This window comes from Condylura cristata, unplaced genomic scaffold (assembly GCF_000260355.1).
Source record: "Condylura cristata isolate star-nosed mole 26May11 unplaced genomic scaffold, ConCri1.0 scaffold00017, whole genome shotgun sequence".
Lineage (NCBI taxonomy): Eukaryota > Metazoa > Chordata > Mammalia > Eulipotyphla > Talpidae > Condylura > Condylura cristata.
In genome coordinates this window covers 38560790-38582807 of record NW_004567118.1, presented here as the reverse complement: position 1 = coordinate 38582807, position 22018 = coordinate 38560790, and the positions used below count along the sequence as shown (strand labels likewise).

Below are 22018 nucleotides of genomic sequence, written 5' to 3'. Positions count from 1 at the left end.
CCGCCAAGAGAGATAGCTAAAGAAGAGATGGGATGAAAGACCTTTAAATATCTTGCACTGAATGACACTGAAGATAAAGCTGTCTCTTTTTGAACTCCTGAATAATTACTAGATAGATAAGTGCATGGTTTCTCAGGTTATGGAAATGAAGCCTATAATATTCCTAATTGGCCAAATACTTTGGTATTATCGTTCTTCTCCTATCAGGTAGAAGAGAATTCTATTAGGTAGAAGAGTATCAGGCAGTAATGAAAAACATGCCGTGACTATAAAAATTATCCAAAATTACAAAAACAACCCCAAATACAAATCAGATGCAAATTTACACTTAGTCCTGGAGACGACAGCATAAAATCTGCTTTCAAGTTGAAGTGCTCAGGGTATACATGTTCACAACCAAGAGTCTGTATATTCACGTGCTTCGCTGATACCCCCCTTTTATTGAATGGAGAAATCAAAGAGCATCATTACCTTCAAGATGGCAATGCAGTGGGACATGAGACCCCTGGGGAGGCAAGAAGACTCAGTCAGCACTTCTCTGGAGAGACCTGCCTCCCCTCTGCAACAACTCTAACTGACACAGCTGGACACCACCTAAGCAGAGAAGGCCACGGGGCTACCGAGACTATGGCCATGACCAGTGGCCCTCCAAGTACTTGCTGACTCCTGAAGTTAGCGCTACTCCCAATCAGATCATGTTTTGTTTTTTCAAATTATGCCTTAACATAATTTTCTTTTTTTCTTTTTAAGATTTATTTACTTATGCATACAGAACTGGGGTACAAGCCAGAAGTGCAGGGGTGGTGAAAAGATTCATCAGAGACAGAGTGGGGTGCAGAACAGGCAGATCAATAAAGTACACTGCTGAGGGGAGCAGCGGGCGGGTCAGGAGAGCTCTGCCATGCCATGTGATTCACCTCTGGGGTGGGGATCGAACTCTCACTGAAGCGGCTGCTGCTCGCTTGCAGTGCTGCATCCTAACCTGTTGTGCCACCAGGGAGGGCCATGTCATGTTTTTTTATAATTCTGAGTTTCTGATCTTGTAACGTCTGCTCAGTACATACTTCCACTTATGCTCAGCCTGGTAAACTCTTTAAAAAATTTCCAAGATCCAAACCAAAAGACACCTACTTTGTGATAGTCTTCACAACATCCCCCTCTGCACCCCCAGGCAAATGGACTTGGCCGCCTGTGTGTGCCCCATAGCACTGTGCATCAGGCCCCTGCCATTTCCAACATGCTGTACTTAGCAGAATTCCATCTCCCCCACCAGTTCAATATCTGCCCTGCATATCACGCCCATAAACATCTGCCTGGTGCAGAAATGACTAAACGAAGGGGAATGGAATGGCATGAGCTTCTCTATGCACAGAGGCTCCTGCTGCGTGGGAAGACCCCTGAGGGGTAGAGGCTAAGGCAGCCCTGGAGCCCAAGGTCAATTTCATGGACAACCCAAAGATAATTCAGCACATCAGGATGACTTTATAACAATTTCTGCCACATTACAGGTCATTGTGTTCAGGTCTACAAAATAGGGGGAGGTGGGGTGTGAACAGACACTGTTGTGTCATCTTCTGATTTCTCCCCACCTGGCCAAGTCACGTGTCCTGGCAAAGGAAACCAGAAAAGGGCATCCTGAAGTGCCATTTGCCACCCCCCTGGGGACTATAAGAAAGCAAGCAGCCCCCCAGGTCTTACGAGGCATCTTCAATCCAGTCTTCATTCTCCAGAATGGCCTCAATGTGGGGGTTGGTGATCACCACATCATCCAGTTCTAACTCTGAGGGCTCAGACTGGGTCTCCATGGCACCGATGAGGTCCACAATGGGCCTGCAAGGACAAGCCCCAGGTAAGTGGTTCCTTGTAGACCATGGCTGCTGACCCTCCTCACAATGAGGACCACATGCCCCCCAAAGAGCAGAAGGAGTTAATATAATAGGTTAAAGCAGGGTCCACTTGTCCTGGATCCAAGCCTAGTCCCAGTGGGTTGCTCAGGCTACAGAGTGATCAAGGAGGCAGGCTGGGGGCACTCAAACCAGAGGAAGGTGAGATAGGACAGGAAAGCCATGAAGCGAGCACAAGGCTGCTCTCCATGACAATGTATTGTCCTTTGTAGCCCATTCTCCCTTCAAGCCTGCCTCTTCTGGCGAAGCCAGAGTTCCCACTACCCACATCTAAACCCCCTGTCTGGTGTGCAGAATCACTGTTGGTGCACTCCAGGGGCCTCATCCCATCCTGGAGAAGCAGAAGTAGAAGTAGAAATACTGGAGAAGCTCAGTACTTTCTACTTTCCAGGGTTCTTTAAGTAATAAGATACCACACCATGTTTCCACACTGGAGAGTTCCTGGGTCACACAAATGAACATTTGCTAATTATTGGCCACTCAACAGAAATGCCGGTAGGATGCACACAGAGGAGGAAGAGAAAGAGAGGGCAACTGCCGCCGGTCCTTTAAGAATCTACCAATTAAAACACCCCCAAACTGAAACCAGGATCCTGCATACAAAATATATTTCACATAAAATGAGCCGCAGAGCAACGAGAGAGAAATTCTCCACTGGGATTTCACCACTCCGAGCATCTGCTGCTTGGAAGTGTGGCTGGCGAGGGGGCATTGATTTCTGTTCCTGGTTTGGTTGGAAAGTTGTTCAAGTGCCAAATGAGATAGCTGGGCTTTTTTTCCTTTCTATTGTCTTTTTTAAATTGAGATATAATGGGTACATAGCACTATATTATTAGTTTTAGTTGATATGTGTAGACATCGTGCAGTGATTGCAATAATTCTGGTTAACACCCATCACTACACTTAATTACTTTTTTTTTTTGGAAATGAGAATTTTTTAAAATCTTCCCTCCTGGCAATTTTCAAATATCAAATAGCTACTTTGGCTGGGTGAACACATTCAGTCCTTTCTCATTAGTTCAGTGAGAGTGAGAGGCAGCTCAAGGAATGGGGGTGCTGAGGGTGGGTGTGAAAGGAGGGGATTAAGAATGTACTTAAGCTCTGAGGTCGTCATCAGGAAAGGCAGTGTTCAGGTCCCATTTTAGAACCAAAGAGCTGAGCTTGAGTTGCCCGGTCCCAAATCTCTTTGTCTTTTATTGCAGCCCCGGGGAAGGGTTGCCCTTCACACCCTCCCAGCCTTGGGTCTACTCACTTGGAATCATAGTGCCGCAGCAGGACCCGAGGCCTGCAGTAACGCTGTCTGCACACCACCACCAAGGCTGCAAAGGAAGCCAGGAAGATGGTGGCCAGCACACCTATGGCAACGATCACCACAGTCTCCATGCTTCCAGATAATTCTCTCAGTCCCGGTCACATCTCCCTCATGGGCTGAAGCTTGAAAGAACACAAGAGTAGAGAGGGCTGGTAAAGCAGCAACAAGGAGGGGGGGTGGGGAGGAGGAACAGTAGAGTCTAAACTGCCAGTGGGGTTTCAGGGAGCAAAGATCCCCCAAGTCACCTGCAGAGACCTGAGGGCCTGAACAGGATCAAGATGATGCATTTTATGTTTGCTCTAAGTTTGCCTTTCCTTAACAGATTCTTGTAGTTTACAACAGGGCAGGTACTAAGAATGTGTCATGAGGTGATTCCATCATTGCACAGACATCAGAGTGATATTTCACAAACCTAGATGGGATAGCCTCCTGCATGCCTAAGCTGTATGGTACAGCCTACTGGGACAGCATTGTACAGGTGGTTTGTCACTGACCCAAATGTTGCTAAGCGACAAGTGACTGCATTAAAAGACTGCTGCCCAGCAGGGTCTTTAAAACCTTGAACTGAAAGGAAAATTTTCATTATCACTATTGTTTTCACCTCTATACCAACTGCATGAAAGAATGCCCAGTTAAGAAGATTGTATTTTCTGAATGTCTATTCTTTTCCAGGCACTTGGTATGTGTTAGCTCTTCTACCAATCCTATGAGATAGATATCAGTATCCCCATATTATGGTTGAGAAATCTGAGTTTCAAGAGGTTAAATAACTTGTCCATGTTTATGTAGGCAGAAAGCAGAAAGTCATCCACTTAAACTAAGAGGGATATTCACTGCTCTTTTCCTTTCTAAAGGAGGAAAGAGGATTCTAACAACTCTGATTTCTGATTGTCAGTTTGAGTGTTAGAAACTCACAACTGGTGTTAAAGTGGTCCTTGCCTATTGCCTTGTTGCTGAGAAGATAGTTTCACACCAACTTTAAATTCATAGACTAAAGGAATGAGGGTATCTCAGAAGTGTGTCTTCTTACATTGTTTCACTGCATCTCCCCTACTTGTGTCCCTTTGAGTAAATCTCTCCCCTCCCCCACCCCCCCCCCCAGCGTTCATTTCTCCACCTGTAAAAAAAAAACAGTGCTAGATGTGGCCATGACCCCAGGACAATACATCTCTTCTATTTGGACTTAATTCTATGTTTGAGTCCAAAAACTCCCCCCCTGGCCATTCATAATGCACCTAGCACAGGGCAGGTTTCTAGAATTTGGAGAATAAAACATGTGCACCAAACCCTATGAGGGGAATTCACTTTCCCACAGGGGGAGAAGGCTGAGATCTGTCTCTCTATAGCATTGACTTTGTGTTAGGGAAGCAGTAATCCTAAGGGTCTGCCTCAATTGCTCTGTGTATGTTTCTCTACACTGACTTCCTCAAGCATTTCCTCCTTTAGCCCTTTTTCTTTCCGCATCCTCGGTTGGAAAGTTGTTCAAAGTCCAAGCGAAGTGGCTAGAGGGCTCTACCGGGCTCCATTTTCCCTCTTTCTTTATGGTTTCCTCTCCACACCCGGCTACTTTCTAGTCTCTGCTGTCGACCCCCTTCGCCCTCCCCCCACTCCCACTCCCGGTATTCTCTTCCCTCTCCCCCTACCCCAGGGCCTCCAGGACCACCCGCTTTTTTCTGTTCTTTCCGGTGCTTTTTAGGTGCTTCTCTGCGAGTGAAAGAGCTTTCGCTGAGTTTTTGCCGTCTTTCTCGGAGATGTGTCTGCATGAATGTTTCTTTGTGGGTTTTTCTTTTTCTTTGTGTATTCTCTGTGTGTTTCTGTTTCTTTCTCTGTGTCTGTATAAGCTTGTGTAGGTCTTTTACTCTCACATTCCCTCTCTAATGGGTTCCAAACCCATTCCATGAAAACAGGCCCACGATCCTCCCCGACCCGCCCACCCAGCACACCCACCCACCCTAACACCCAAGACGGCCCAAAAGGGGGAGACTCTCCCACCCCAAAGAGGTGCGCGGTGCTCGGACGGATCCCGGCGCTTAGCTCCAAGTTTGTGCAACTAGTGTGTGCCAGGGCCTCGCCCGCGCGGACAGAGACCCCAACAAAGCAGAGGCCGGGCGGGGGCCCCTCCCCCCAGGCAGCGGCAGCGCGGCGCCCAGATATCTGCACCCCGCCCGCCCAGCCCCTGGGGCGCCCTGCTCAGACGGGGCTGGGCTCGGTCGGGCGTCTGGGGCCCCTCTCCCACAGTTCCGGGGCGCGGCGAGGCTCACCCACCTCAGGCAGCGGCTGCCGGACGCATCCCTGCTGCCGGGGCCCCCAGCCGATCGCGAAGTCCGGGCGCGGGACTCACTGGCGGCTCCAGCCAGCGGGGCATGCCGGGAAGGAGCTGGGCTGTCCGAAGGAATCGAGATAAAGTCCCCGGCGCAGGCAAACCCCCCGAGATGGAGTGGGAGGGGAGACGCAGGCCGGAGCATCCAAATCCCCCGCTGCCTGGCGCCGCCGTCACCGCCAGGCCCCCGGGGCGGGCCGGGGTGGGGGCCGCGTGAGGCCCGGGCAGCTGGACGGCAGTCACTGGGCAACCCGACAGGCGGTCCTCGGCTCGACAGGCGGTCCTCGGCTCGTAGAGGGAGGTGCGGAGGGCCCCTACCCCTACCCGGCAGGGCATCCCCTGGGACTGGTGAGCCGGAGGGTTTCCACGGTGTGACTGGTCAGGGAGCCATTCTGCTCTTTTGCACGCTGTAGGGTGTCAGTCCAGACTCTGCCACTCACTAGCTGTGGGTCACCTAGTTCACCTCTGTGAAATAGGGTTAGTGCTTACCAGCACTCTCAGAGTGGACATAGAGGTCAAATGACATGATGCACGCCATTTTAGAGTGCCCAGCCCAGAGTAAATTGTGAATTGTTGGTCTTGTTAAAGCCTCCCGCACTGGCAGTGACACCCCTAGCAATGGCACTGCCAGGTCAAGAATAGAAATAGAGGAACCTGGCTGGCAATCTCACCCCTCCTGCTGACGGTTTGCTCCATCCCATGCAAAGGAGGGTTCTGTGGACACAGTCCACCGCCCTCCAAACTGCCACCCTCAGGCTTAAAGATATCTGCCCAGGCCAGACTGAAGGACCGGTTCCACGTAGACCCTGGGAGGCAACTGGAACTTCTTGGGTAGTGATTCCCTGAGTCTAGTGGACTAGAGGCATGATTTAGAAGGTCATCCTCTTTAGCCTGGTACTCAGCCTGGGGAGGTGGGGACAAGACCAGAGCAAGGCCAGCTAAAAGCCTAGGGCGCAGGGCAGGTGTCAGGTACCCCAGGATACAGGTAATGCATGCTTTCCAAACTGATTGCTCTAGGTTTCAGCCAGTCCCCAGAATGATTGTTTGGCTCACAGTTTGTTGCTGTTGTTGTTGTTGTTTTAATCAATTCATCATCAACATTTTGATGTCAGGAATTTCACTTATATCTCTAGATTTTCAGCTTCCCTGGAAACTTCATAGGAGCATAGAATGCATAGGAAATGCACTCATCAGGAGGAGAAGGGCAGCCTCATGTCCAGGCTTGCTCTTCTGGCCCCCCAAAGCCCCCAGCAGCAGGCAGTGTAGGAACAGGCACTCGCACCTTTGGTTAAGTGGCTGGCTCTCTGGACAGCTGAAGTTCTCCTCTCCTAGCACTTGGGAAAGAGAGGGCTGAGGACTGATTGCATGCCCCTCAAAAGTGCTTTCAGGGGGAAGCCACATCTGAGTAAGGAAAGCAGGTTTACAGCAAAGCAGCAAACATCAGGATGGGTGATTGGGGGCAATGAGCATCTCCATCTCTTGGAGATATGGAGAAAATGGGGTGCTTCTTTTGTTTTGGTAGTTTAAATATATAATGCCATGAGGCAAGAGGCAAACCACATGATCTCTGTGAGCTCTCTGGGATTTTATGAGAGATAAAGGCAGTATTAACCTTGGGGAGTTTATAACACTAGTGGACAAGATCCAAATACACAAATATATATATATATATATCAAAAACAAGTGAAAATTATCTCTACTGCTGCCTGCAGTTGATGGTGTAAGTAGCCCCATTTAGCAACCACTCCCAGCAGGAGGATGGGGCCTGTGCCTTTCCCAGCGAGTGGTCTCCTGTCATTCCAGCAACATCTGTCATCCCAGTGGCCTGGAAGTCTCCCTGGATTGAGTGAGATCTTGTGTGACCTGTAAGCAATAAAAATGTTGCATCTGGAAAGAGGATTTGTTGGAAGGACAAGGGATGCCCCCAGAATTAGTGGAAGACTGAAGACCCAGATTAGGAAGTGAGCAGACACCAGAGGGGGCCGAAGGACTGGAAGCCACTGCCCTGAAATGTTTCTGACCCTCTCTCCAACACATTTTCCTTCATTCCAGATTCAAAGTGCTATATAGGACTTCACCCTCTTTCCATGGTGAGGCGAGATACAAGCCGTACCTTACCTTCCAATATATCTACAAGCAAAGAGGTTCCCCCCGCCCCAACAAAGACAAGAGGGTGGTTGCTAAATTCCTCCCCCAAATCCAAATATCCTTCTACATATGGCATATGGCCCCTCCTTACTCAGTCTGAACACCAAATTGTGTTTCAAGGGTCCCCAAATTAAGGGCTGAATCCAGTGATTAAAGTGGAGAAGTCAGTAGGTGGGAAATGGTGCTGACCAGTGTGAGGACGGAAGAGACTCAGTTCCTGGCCAGTGTGCACAAGCTTTTGCTCTGCCCAGGCAAAGAGTAAAGGTTTGCTGAGCACCTATTATGTACCAGTGGGCCACTGATGAGGCATCTTTTGTGTCTTACTTTTTAATCATCTCTCGCCAAACCCCCCAAAACCAGTATAACTAGGTTTGTGAGGGAGAAAAAGACTCAGAGGAGCAAGGAACTTACTTGAGCTCTTTCAGCTTGTAAGTGGGAGGGCAGGGGCATTCTCTGGTCTCCCCTGTGCCAAAAGCAGACCAAACTAGGAAACTGCTAGTTCTTCCAGCAATATAAGCATGAGAACAAGTCAGGCTGTCATGACCCTGCCACTCTGTCACAACACCATCCTCAAAAATACTCTGTCCCTGCATATGAGCTGGGTGTGCTACTCTCCTGCCCATGCCATCTTGATGTCCTTCTTGTTTTGTTTTTCCTTGTGATGCCTGTTGCATAGCTGGATCAGTGTTGTGTGAAGCTCCTGGGTGGTTCTACTTCCTGCACGTAGTGCTGTCTTGTGTCCTACTAATAAATAGGGGGGATTGCTTGCTTGGCAATCTGGCTACAAGTACTGAAGATGCTCATGATCATCCACGTGGGGCAGCTGAGCACCCTCTGAAGGATAGCTCAGGAGATCAAGGTGGGAAACATGTAGCTAACAGACGTTGCTCATCTACCTTCCTATCCACTTCCGTCCATGACTCTGGACAGCAGCGCCTTCCTTCCATACACACAGGGCCACAGGAGTAGGAGCCCAAGCCAGGAAAACAGCCATTGAGTCTACCTCCACCACTTAGCTGTGTGATCTCAGCTCACTGCATCTAAGATTCCCCATCTGTAGAAGGGGGTGAAAATAAAATCTACAACCAGTGGATATCCTGAGGGTTAAGTGAGAGAATGCATTTCAAGCACTCATCTCATAGAAAACAGAATGCTGATTGCCATGGACTAAGAGGAGGTGAAATGGCGGTGATGATGGTACAGCAGTGAGAATGTACTCAATGCAGGTGAACAGTAGGCTTACAAGAGGTCCAAATTGTAAGTTTTATGCTGTGTATCTTTTGTTGCAATTTGAATTACAAAGTGCTCATCACTTTTTAATATGTAGATAAAAATGGAGCCCCACTGATGGTCCGCAAACATGCCTGCCCACCCTCCACAGGGCCTCTGCCTGAAACCCCACCCGTCATTCCCATGGCTCACTCCCTATTACCAGGCATCTGCTCAAGGCTCACCTGCACTGAGAAGTCACCCAATTAAAAGTAGCACCTCATCATCTGCACCCCTACCCCATCCTGATGCAGCTTCTATAGCCTTATGACTGCCTGGCCTTGCACTAAATATTTGTTTTGTTGCCTTCCCCCTTTCAGAATATACCATCTTCCTCTCTTACCCATTCTAGTGTCTTTACCACCCTCTTCAGAATCAACGGAACACCCGCTTGCACTTATTATTTAGGGAAGAATGGGTAGATGTGTATAAGGGGAAAGAACATTCCATATTTTATTTAACAGAGGCAAGGTTGGCTCAAGAATGACTTAAACACGTGAAGGGGAGATCTTTTATCTCTAAAATACTAACAATGATGTAAAACAATGGCATTTCAATAAAAAATGTAAACTCCTGTCCCTTCCCAAAAAATAAAATGATTTTATGCATCAGTAAGGCAAAGTTATTTGAGTCTTCATGAATTATAAGCTCCATAATGGCAAAGGCTTTATTGTCTTGTTCTTTGTCAATGCCCAATACATCGAACAGTGCCTGCCACCTCGTAGGTACTCAAGAAACACTTGTGGAAACAGTGAAAATAAAGCTCTGCTATGGTCACTGTTGCTCTACAGTAGGATTAGGAGCCTGAGACCCTTTCTGTTTTAAAAAGATTTATTTATTTTTGCACACAGAACTGGGGTACAGTCCAGAAGTGCAAGGGCGGTGAGAGGATTCAACAGAGACAGAGCAGGGAGCAGAACAGGTAGACTGATGAAGTGCACTGATGAGGGGAGCAGCGGGAGGTCAGGAGAGTCTGCTGCACCATGTGGGTCACCTCCAGGGCGGGGATCAAACTCATGCTGAAGTGACTTTAGCTTCTTCGTGCTGTGCTTTAACCCGCTGTGCCACCAGGGAAGGCCCCCCTTTCATAACACCAGGAAGCCCACTAGGGTGACAGCTGCCTGGTAAGCAAAGGACAGGATGGTTAAGCATTGGGCTAACACCCAAAAAGGGTAAGGCAATGGGGAAAAAAAGAAGATTGATTGGAATAAAAGAGTCCCAATAAATCCTTGGCATAACTCTGAGTCCATGTTTTATTTCAGTGTTCAGGCCCTTTGATTGGCTAGGAAATGGATTTCCAGGGAGAGAGAGGACTGCTGGGGAGTGGTTTGTGTACACACAGGTCAGGCATTCTGAGAGCTGTGGGCGTGGACAGAAACCACGGTGAGGCCATTTCCCCAGCAGGAGTGAAAGCCAACAAACTCAAACTGCCAGGGCAGGCCTGGGAGGGTACAGAACCAGGAAGTGGGGAGAGAGAAGGTTGGAGAACAGCGACTGGCAGGACCTCACTGGGCCAGGACCCACTGGGAACAATGGCATTTCCAGGTGCCAGAGATGGTAAATCGGAGTCTCCCCAGGGGGGTGAGGGCATTGCACCTGGGCAAGGCTGGGGTAGAGGGCTAGAGAAACTATACTTGGCACAAACACTCCAAATCTTCAAAGGGCTTTTCTGAAGGAGCTCTAACGAGGGGCTTCACAGCATTCTTCTCTTGCCCATGTTATTTCATCACCTTTTTTGAGTCAGTGGAACTTTCTTTTACTCTGATTATTTAAGGAGTCAGGAGTAGGTGTGTACAAGAGGAAATAACCTCTCCTATTTTACTTAAAACAGCTGAGGTGGTTTCAAGAATGGATTTAATACTATCAGTAAAGTCATTTGGGGTTGCAGCTGTAACCCTGACCCATCAGCACGTCTCTGCATGGTTCGTTAAGACTGTATCCACCACAGTTCTGCTACTTTTTTTTTTTAATTTGATAGCCTCATAAAACTTTTATTTTCATTTTCTTTTTTTTTAACAGTTTAATTTTACATCATTTTGTACATTTTTTTTTCCATCTCAATTGTAATCCCCGCAGGTTTCCCATCACCAAGTCACCCGTGTGCCATCACCATAATCCCATGCATTTCCCTCTCCACCCCCTCGTTTTTGATCCCATTCCCCACTCCACCCCCACAAAATGTCTCTGGTATATGGTTGTTCATTATTCTTGTTATTTTCTCGCCTGGTCCATTATACTCCTGCTATGAGTGAGACCATCCGGTATTTTTCTTTCTCTTTCTGGCTTATCTCACTAAGCATGATCTTTTCCAGCTCCATCCAAGTTGCTGCAAAAGACATGTGTTTCTCTTTTTTGGTTGCTGAGTAATATTCCATTGTGTATATGTACCACATCTTTTTTATCCAGTCATCTACTTTTGGGCATTTGGGCTGCTTCCATGTTTTTCCAATTGTAAATAAAGCAGCAATAAACATGGGAGTGCAGGTATCTTTTTCAATCAGTGTTTTTGTGTCTTTGGGTAGATACCTAGGAGTGGGATTGCCAGGTCGTAGGGAAGCTCCATGTTTAAGTTCTGCTACATTTTAAGATTTTAGGTGCCAGCCCTATGCCATGTGCTTTTCAAAGATTCCATATTATTGTAACAGTCCCTTAAAAAACACATTATTGACCCTCCCTGGTGGCGCAGCGGGTGAAAGCACAGCACGAAGAAGCTAAAGCCACTTCAGCATGAGTTCGGTCTCTGCCTTGGCGGTGATCCACAGGGCGCGGCAGACCTGACCCGCCCGCTGCTTCCCTCAGCAGTGTGTTTCATCAATCTACCTGTTCTGCTCCCGCTCTGTCTCTGGTGAATCTTCTCACTGTCCCTGCACCTCTGGCCTGTACCCCAGTTCCATATGCACAAATAAACAAATCTTAAAAAAAAAAAAAGAGGCATTATTCCCTTTTGCTTTACAGATGAGATTGGAGCTCAAAGAAGCTAAGTTCTATTTTACAGCAAGAAAGGGGGGCCCTGGGCTCTGTACTAGAATTGTCTGAAAGCTGCACCATGTCACCGAGCACTGAGCACCATGCCTGTATGGCCCGTAATTGTGCCCCAAATATCTGGTTCCATATCACCTGAATTAATGTGTTTTCACGATGCCATTCATACCTGTTTCAGGTGCCTGACCAGTAGCACCATATCTAATTGTCTCAGCAGCTCACGGGGTAGGAGGGACATCGAGGATCTGGGAGGATCAGTGACTTGTCCAAGGTGCCACAGCTAGAAGTGACAGGACTGGGAGACAAAGCCAAGGTGGTCTGATTCCAAGTCCTGTCTGTGTTCCCTCCTGACCCCCTCTTCCCGATGTACTCTTCTTCTGATGGCCATCAGTTCACCTCTAATGGAATTTCATCGCCATTAAGTTGTTTGTTTTGCCTAAAATTTATGAAATACAATGGGGAAAATATCTAATAGCAATGCCCTAGACCAAACCCTAAGAAACACTCTCACGTACATTATTTTCATGTATATTGTGACTTTCACCACCAAGCTGTGCAGCACCAATTTACAGATGCAGAAACAGATGTTGTCAAGTAGTTACCTGACAAGTTCAGTGAAGACTCTTTTCACTATACCACGATGATCTAAGTTCAAAGTCAAGCTCATACTGGTGTTAATGAACCAAATGACAGGTAGAGAATTAGAGGCGAGTCGAACAATCTTCCTGCATTTCTTAACCATCTTCCACTGCCTAATCTAGGGTTCAGGCTCTGTGACCCTCAGCTCATGCCCTTGTCCTTGGACTTCAAACCTGCATTGCTAGTAAAAATAAATGGCAGGGCCCGATGAAGGGTAACTAAACAGTTAAAGTAACCTGGGTCACTGCAAAAGGGGTTAGGTATCGTAGCCCATTTGCTTTTCCCCTGGGTGTAGCAGCTCTTAAAAGATACATTAACTCCTTGGCCCACTCAGTCAAACCCATACCTATGATGGGAAACAGGACAGGTAACCTGGGTTTTCCTCTAGACAAAGTCAGAGTCCCACACCTGGAGCAGGTGCATTGGAGCAGAGTCATTAGGACCTGCTTAGATCCCTGAGGACAGTCAACTCTCAGACGGAGGTAGACAGAGGAGATCCTTCACTCAGCTTATGAGTAAGCTGGGATCACAATTTCCCAAGGCAAGAGCAGACTGGAAGGAGCGTTTGTGATTACCTGACATTTGTATAAACCCTAGCCATGTTTTGGGGGTGTCCAAAAGACATCTTAGGATGCTTTCCCTAAATTCCTAGGATAACAGGAGCCTAGCAGAGCACCCCAGATCTTATAGCCCCAGCCTGCCTGTGGCCAGACTGTCCACTTGTGGGTACCCATCTGTCCGTCCTTTCAGAGAGCCCAGGGCCAGGGATACAACATCCTTCAAGAGACAACTATGGGGTGAATGCAGAAGGCTTCAGTGTCTCCCAAGTGGAACTACAACCCCATACCTTATACAAAGTTGCTTCTGCATCTGCTGACAAAGGAGATGCACTTCAAGGAGTGGTCACTGGGTGTCACCACTGCTTCTTAGGCAAGTACCCTCATGGGCTTGCCAGCCCACTGGGGGAGGCAGTTCACTGAGACTCAGTTTACAAGCCCGACATGGGTGCCCTCCACGAACTCCATGACATTCTCATTCCCTGCCCTCCTGGATCGTGCTCCTTGCTGGGCTTACTCCCTCTCCCTTAGGGTGGCAGAACCTGACTCTGCATTCTCCACCAGCAGAGCAACAACAGCTGTATCCAGCTGGAAGTTTTGAAAGCAAGGCTGGCTTTGCTCTAGATCCACGAGCACAGAAACCAACAGGCGCACATAGATCCACGAGCACAGAAACCAACAGGCGCACATTCCCAGCGGCCATCTGCCCACCAGCGTCCAGGTTTCCCACTCGGAACCCTTTCCATGCTTAGCACCTGCTCTTCATGTCCTCCCCCCCCCCCCGATGCCCCAGACTTCTGCCATCTAAAGCACATCAGCTGTTTATTCTTTCTGCTTCTAAATTACTGACTTTTTAAAATTCTATAATTGTATTGTTTTTGTCCACAATTGGGACCAGCTTTTACACACATGCTATTGGGCTGAGTGCTACATAAATAACCAATGCTGTGAGTCTGACACTGCACAAGCAAATACAACCCTTTCCACTTTAGCTATTTGCACCCCAAGGTAGGGGTCCTTTTTAAGAAAAAGTATCAGCTCATTCCTGTGCAGCAACTTCCCTCCTGGAGCTGAAATTCGGAGACATGGCAAGTATGGTGTTGCAGATTGAATTATGTCCCCAGAAAAGATAACAGGTAGGCTCACAACAGGAGGGAAGCATGACAGAGCAGAATTAGACTACCATGGACAACAGACATAACGCACACACAAGAGAAAATGCCTTCCTTTTTTTTTTATTAAAAAGTTTATTTTTACATCATTCTGCACATTTTTTTTCCATCTCAATTGTAATGCTCGCGGGCTTCCCATCACCAAATCACCCCTGTGCCACCACCATAGTCCCGTGCATTTCCCTTCCCTTCCCCCCCGCCCGCGTTTCTGATCCCATTCCCCACTCCACCCCCACAGAATGTCTCTGGTATATGGTTGTTCATTATTTTTGTTAGAAAAGGCCTTCCTTTTTGTCACAAATTAAGTCAGAGGAAAACAACACAGACAGAACCCGGAGACCAGGCAGGTGGTATAGCGACTGGCACAGCAGGGACCTCTCTTCTTCCAACCTAGCCTGCAATGTAGCCTTTATGAACTTATTATTTATTTTTTGACAAGTACGCCCATCTCTACAACAGGGCCGATCAGAAGTGCTGCATTTATTCAAATGCTCTTCCAAGAGGATGTCTGCTTGGCTGCTTCGAGGATCTCTCTGCTGGTGACAGCTCTTCTGTGGTAGAGACAGGACAGTCTAACTGCCTCCAGGCTCACCGGAGAGCCCAGCCCTCCAGAGAGCCCAGCATGGCCAAGACGCAGGAGCACCCGCTGAAGTCCAGGTGGGCCTGGGAGAGAAACAGAGTAAGGGTGAGACACAGAAGGGAAGGCTTCCACAATAAACACATGTACGCTCTGCAGTGCTGGCTTTCTGGACTTGTGCACATGTGGAAGCACCCACAGGGCCAATGGTCGGGCTGTGATGACAGCAATGAAGCTGTTGTATTTGTCACATGATCGCTGAGGAGGAGAGAGGAGGGGGGTTTGGAGCTGATGGGAAAGATAACCCTTAGTCTGGATAGTACAGACTAACTGGTTACTTCAACTTTTATGCCTCAGTGTTTCCTGATAGAAGCAGAGTTAACTCCCAACCTTCTACAGATGGAAAATGCAATTTTAGTGTAGCTGATATTTCCACACCATCATGTGAGCATTTTGTTTCAACACTTCCCAATTCCCAGCCTTACTTCCCAATGCCAACATGATTTCTCCAGCCAACCTGAGAAACTTGCTCTTTCTCAGATGTGTCCCCTTGTTTTCCTGTCTCCATGCTGTTTATCTGTCATCTCTATCTAGCATGCCTGCACTCAGCTCCACCTTTCAACTGCTTGAAGGCCATCCTTGAAGGCTCCTCCCAAGTGCCGCACCTCCTGCTTATCTGTGTTCCACACAACCTCACGGAGCCCCCTCCCCCAGGGCCAGTGCACTGTGTTCTCAGAGCCAGTATCGCCTGCTGCCTTATGTCATGTGTGTTCCAGTCTCCACTTTGCAGAGAGGCAGCTGGAGCAAGTGGTCAAAAGAATGCTGACCTGACATCCCCCCAGACCTCTAATCCTGGCTCTGTCTGGATGTGAGCCATTATGAAAGCAAGTCACAGCCTCCGTTTCTTCTTTGCAAACAGACGCTTGATTAAAGTAGGAGTTGCAGGGCTCTCCAGGTTCTAGTAATTTACAAGTATTTCCCCACTGTCCCCTCCCACTGCAGGGCTGTGAGCCTCTTCACAATGGAGACTGCATCGCTTCTTGATCTCCCAAGCAGACCTGGCGTGCGCTTAGACACCCAATACATTTATCCAACCAACATCTTGTTCTCTCCTCACAGTGTCCTGGGAGGCTGACCCAAGACACAGATCTGACTCTTGGGAGGCCTCAAGAAGCTGAGTGACCTGCCAGACCCACCCAGTGAAGGTCAAGGACAAGCCAAGGAAAGGCCAGCGCTTAGAGGACCACTCATTCCAGACAAATGCAGGCTCCACAGTGGTGGTGTTAGGGGGAAAGGATGTCCTGCAGAGTCTTGTGGACTCACCCCCTACTCTAGCTTTCTGGACTCCATCCCCTACTCCAGTGATTGGAAACTACAACTCCCAGCAGTACCAGCCAGAGAAATGTGAGGCCCCAAGGGCGGAGTTAAGCAGACACGCTGGGACATTGGGGGATAAATAGGGCGCCATTGCATCTCTCTCTCACTCGGGAAACAGCTTTCGGGACCTTGTGACTCGGGGCTTTCAGTTAATTTGTTACCAGAGCTCCAAGTCAGCCAAGCTGGTAAGATATTCCAGTTGTTGTTTCCTTTTCTTTTCCCCTTTTGTAAATAAACCCATTTTGACGCTTTTGTGTGTGTCTGAATTTTAAGCACACAGGTAAAGCCCTACAGACAGGCGGCCCTTTACACACTGGGCTGCCCTGTAACAGTGGTTCTCAACTGAGGACCATTTTGGCTTCCAGGGGCTACTATGTAATAATCGTAGACATATTTTGGGTGTCACAATTAGGACACCCAGTGGGTAGAGGCCAGGAATGCTGCTCAACCCCTTACAGTGAAAGGGACAGCTCCTCCCCCGATAATAAAGGATTATCCAGCCCCCAAATGTCAACAGTGCTGGTATTAAAAAACCCCCGCTCTATATCACACACCTTCTCTCTTAACTTTCATCCCATTTCTCTCTTCTTCCAAGATAAGCAACAGGCTGCAAATGATATTACTGGAATACAGAGGGTTTGGTAAAATTATACACAAACACTCCCCATCTCGCTTCGATGTCATGAAGCAACTCCAAAACCAAGTCTTAGCACATCTTTCACGGACTCTTTTTACTCTTTCCCATAACTTCTTTTGAAGAGGAAGCCTTTCCTGATTTCCTACAATTTGTATACTAGTGGCGTGGCTGGGTGGGCAAGAAGGAGTTAGCAAGTTAACACACTTAGTAAAGTGTCTAAGTACCCAGCTCCTATTTCATGAACTCTTCCAAGTGTTAGAGCAGACGAGGGGGCAAATCCCCTCTCTACAAGAAAAGGGAGGTGTTCAAGAGTCTGTTTACAGATTGCCTGTCAACAGATACAAGAAAAAGACACTAAGAGCTCAGGTGTTCAGAGTGGCTGCCAGCAGAGCGTGAGCCAAGCAGGAGGGGCAACCACCAGCAGATCCTGTTTGGAGAAGCTTGTCTGCACACAGCTTTTCAGGAACTCTGTGTGTGCAGAAAGACTCCTCAGAAGAAGAATCAGAGTTCAAACCAAGAACACACCCAGGGCACTAATGTGGTACTATCTTGGCCATTCTAAGCTTCCCCAGAGTTTGCTTGTGTTAGAACCCTCCCCACGGAAACACAATAGGCCTCCTTCTTCTTCCATCTCTTTTACCCAAAGGCTGAGCTGGCCCACTTGTGCTTCTTTTTCACTGGCAAGCCCTTTTTTTTTTTTTTTAAAGATTTATTTATTTGTGCATACAGAACTGGGGTATAGGCCAGAGGTTCAGGAGCGGCGAGAGGCTTCACCGGAGACAGAGTGGGGAACAGAACAGGCAGATCGACGAAGTACACTGCTGAGGGGAGCAGCGGGCGAGTCAGGAGAGGTCTGCCACGCCATGTGGTCCCTTCCGGGGCAGGCGGGAATCGAACTCATGCGGAAGTGGCTTTAGATTCTCAGTGCTGTGCTTTAACCCGCTGCGCCACCAGGGAGGGCCCCGGCAAGCACTTTTTAATCGTCTTTTTAGGGATTCTTAGGCCATGTGAGCAAATGCAGTACATGTTGAAGGCTTAACCTTTACCCTCTGGGTTACAGCACAGGCTCAAGGGAAGCGCATGTTGGAAAGGTTTTATAAGGAGTGCTGAAAGGCACGCTTTCCTAGTAAATTCGGTTACTGGTGCTGCACCTGCAGGAAATGAAGGCTCTTGGCAGCCTAAGAGCTATTAGGTAGAGTCTAAAGCCGGGGCTTCTATAGTATTCCCAAACAGAGTATGAGGAGAGGAATACAAAACCATCAGCTTTTTTCTGTTTCCTCCCACTTGACAGAATGGCCATCAGTGTACCAAGCTACCCTTACCTTGGAAGTTATTCCTTCTTCATGCCTGGCTCTGGTCACAATGATTTCCCACTACCACTGGGAGTGGGATTCTAGAACGTGTAGGTTGCAAAGAGTCCCAGGTGAATCTAATGAGCAGTCAGCATTGAGATACACTGATCTACAAAAACCTCCCAAAGCACCTACACGTGATTTAGGGTTGGATGGGAGGAACAGCTATTCATGGACATAATGCTATTTCCCATGTATTTGTATTTGCATTGGAAAAGAAGGGGGCTCTCCCTAGTGGCTCAACAGGTTAGGATGTAGCACTGCAAGCTAGCTGCAGCCACTTCAGTGCGAGTTCCATCCCAGGCTCCAGAAGGGGATCCACATGGTGTGGCAGACCTCTCCTGACCGGCCCGCTGCTCCCCTCAGCGGTGTACCTCATCAATCTACCTGTCCTGCTCCCCACTCTGACTCTGGTGAATCCTCTCACTGCCCCATCCTCTGGCCTGTACCCCAGCTCTGTATGCATATAAATAAATCTTTTTTTTTTTAAAGGAAAAGGGCATCTCCCAAAAGGCAAGCATATACCTAGTTATGCAAGAGCGATTAGAAACACAGGTAATGAAAGTGTGAAGATGCAGTAAGACACTGCCTTTAAGATTGAACTTTGAGAAACTGTACTTAGAGAGGCCATAAACTCTGCAATTAGTGTATCAGCTCAGCTACAAGGAAGTGACTGGCCTGACATGAACCGACAGATAAGAAGACATCAGAGAACCAGTGTATCAAAAGAACCAGACCAGAACAGACTCTTTCCTCATCCACTTAGTTATGAGCTACATTAAAATCCCACTGGAGGGAATTAGTGAATAAGAACACTGTCATCTACATTTATTGAGCCCTAACTATGTCCCAGAACCCATGCTAAATGCTTAACCATCTCGATCTTACCTAGTTTTACTTCTGTATCAAGGGCTTAGGTGACTTGCCCAGGATCACATATAGCATACAAGGGGTGGAACTAACTCCCGAGCCTTTCTTTCTCACCCCACACTCTACCAGCTTCTCAACATGAAGACCAGGACCTCACCATCCTTCCAGGTACTGTACTTAGTCATCGATGGAGAAGTTTGAAGGTAACCACAATGTAAGTACAATTCTTCTAAATGAATGCTTTGATAAAACACTGACAACAGAAGCTCAACTGGATGCTTAGATGAAAGGAAAAAGAGATTCCATACTGCCATGCCCAACCCACCACCCCAACTCTTACTCTCATTTCAATGCTTCCATCTTCCACTATTTCTCAATTTAGACAAGTAACATATGCACCATTTAAACAAGTAATATATGCAGTCATGTAACAATGAAATAACACAAAGCAGTGAATGTAAACTAGTTGTTATCATCAAGGCTCCCTGGGATGGAACTCTTCACTGGGCTGGGGAATGGAAAAGGTCAGGCCAGGTGGGAACTGTACCAGTGCTGTAACATCCACAGGATGCAAGAGGGTGTTGGGAAGGGGAAGAACAGATGTGGTGTTGTATATCTGTGCAACATAAAAGGACTGGACAGAGGACATACACCCATTCAATTAAGATTCAGGAAATTTTTATCCCTTACTAAAGTACAAGGCGCATGACCACGCATGGTGATTCTAAGTCACCATTAGAAATCACAAAACTATACAAGAAACACACAGGGTGATCAGAAGACTCACAGGTATTCACTAGTTTCTCTTCTTCCCCTTCCCACTCCCCCTCCTAACATTAACCTGCTTATCCAAATGTGCTTACATTCATGTCTTATCAGAAAGATTACTGAGTTAATCTGCTCCACCATACCTTGTTTGAATGCAGATGCCAGTGTTTAGTTTCTTTTACCATCTGTGCATATATTGGAGCTTCTTATAAATACCATTGATTAATAAGATGATAACTGCATTGATTTTTAGAAAATGGCTATTAAATTGCATGAGGCTCATTGTTCTCAATACCTCGTTTTATACTAATTTGAACTTATTTAATAAATGTATAAAATACCCTTTGCATATATTGGACTCTTGAACAAGATACTGATAAAGACAAGAGTATACCCTTGCTTTGGCCACCTGAAAGCCACAGCTACCTCCCACTTAGGACATCAGCGATTGCCCCACTCTTTTGCTCTGATAGCACCATGACCAGGTGTTCTCCACACATACACTCACTTTCCAATGGGCCACTGGTTGTGATCATTAGTTGCTCGAAATTCCACAAAATCTGAGATGTCTTTCTTTTTAACTTTTTTAATTGAAATAACATTGGCTTACAGTATTACACAGATGTCAGGTGTACAGCCTTCTAAGTCAACACCTGCATATACAACATAAGGTTCACCATCAAAAGTCTGGTTTCCACCCTTCACTATACAACTGACCTCTTAAACCCTAAGTACCCACTCCTCCCACTTCTCTTCAGGTAATCTTTTTCATTAAAACTCACTTCTACTTATGCTAAAATGTACTATGCAATCACCTGATGAGCCTAGGATCCACATGAGTAAGCAACCTAAGGACAGTCTTACCTTGGAAGTGTCTAATCCAGACGTCTTACTCCACAAATAACCACACCATGATCCAAGAGTCTTCCAAAGGAGAGATGCTAGATTTAGACGCAACCCAGTTCTGCCTGTGTTAGAAGTGTGCCTTTTTGAGGATAGAGGAGCTTTCTTGGGAAGTGACTAAGCCACCTTCTCCTTTCCCTTGGCAAAGGGGGTTGCTGGCAGCTGAAATAAGCCTTGAACGGGGTTCCTTCTGTCTGTTGTACTCAACTCAATTCAGCCACAGGGTTGAATTTAGTCAGGTCTTCAGGCAACTCTAGATTTCATAGCAAATTTTGTGATAGAAAACAGTTGTAATGGAAACAGGACACAAGAGAGGCAGTTGCCCTAGAAAACTGATTATATTTTCATTAGCAAAATGCAGTCTCAATTCCAAAAGAATTATTCAAGCTCAGACAATGTGCCCATAAATTGGAGACCAATTCATTCCATGCCATCAAACCAGTGTGGATTTCACATCCACACAAGGGAGATATTACAATAGTTACTTAGTGGGTAACAGGGGAGGGGCATGGAGAACTTCAGGACATGGCCCCACTCAGAAGTCTGTAATAAACCCAGAGCGATGATGCATGCAAATATTGAAAACAATAACAATATACGATAATGTTGCATGGCATACTCACGAGTAAAAGAGAAGAATGAACCATGGAACCATTAATGAAGAAGAAAAGAATTGGGCCTTGCAGCAACCGCTGGGGTTCATAAACCAAATGACCTGGATGAAATCAGCTTCAAGTCCAAGACGTGTGGCAAGTTATTTAAGCTTTCTAAGGCAGAAGCAGCTCTGATATTTTGGATGTTCCCAACAAGTATTGGCTATTATATCCCAGCTTGAGCGTCAACCATCATTTCGAGGATGGAGAGGACCAGGGCAGAAGAACAGGGGTAGGCTTCGCGGCAAGACGAAAAGATAAAATGAATTCATTGATCTAAGTAATCACCCTTGCCAAAAGCTCCACCAGCTTACTTTTGTCACTTTGTTGGCATCTACCAAACACCGGCGGGAGACTGCAGCCCTGAAACTTGATTCCACCCAAACGTCCGCACGCCTCGGCACCGCCCCCAGATCCCAGCGCCTGTCCCCAGGGGGCGCTGTCGCCCCGCCTCCGCTGCCCTGCCCGGCGCGCGCTCCCGCCTCCCGCCCCTCGTGTACGCGCCGCCCAGGTGAGGAGGCGGTGGCCTGGGCCCCGACGGGGGCGGGCAACTCTGAGGACGGGGCGGGGCGGAGAGG

General features: G+C 47.5%; 1 protein-coding gene and 1 long non-coding RNA gene across 2 annotated transcripts in view; both read right to left on the bottom strand.

Moving 5' to 3' along the window:
* TMEM98 (transmembrane protein 98) overlaps positions 1-5677 on the bottom strand; it is an 11573-nt gene extending 5896 nt beyond the window's left edge. Inside the window, exons 1-4 of the mRNA XM_004684894.2 lie at positions 5482-5677; positions 3157-3338; positions 1699-1830; positions 472-505 (exon numbers count right to left, since the gene is read on the bottom strand). Coding sequence (XP_004684951.1) covers positions 472-505; positions 1699-1830; positions 3157-3287 — 297 coding nt within the window. The 5' untranslated portion in view covers positions 3288-3338; positions 5482-5677. The remainder of the gene's footprint in view (positions 1-471; positions 506-1698; positions 1831-3156; positions 3339-5481) is intronic.
* Positions 5678-14558: 8881 nt separating this feature from the next.
* On the bottom strand, positions 14559-21706 carry LOC105853764. The gene is made up of 3 exons (XR_001145531.1): positions 21411-21706; positions 20749-21040; positions 14559-14966 (listed from the first exon to the last, which is right to left on the bottom strand). It is a non-coding gene; the product is annotated as an uncharacterized LOC105853764 (long non-coding RNA).
* Positions 21707-22018: the final 312 nt, after the last annotated feature.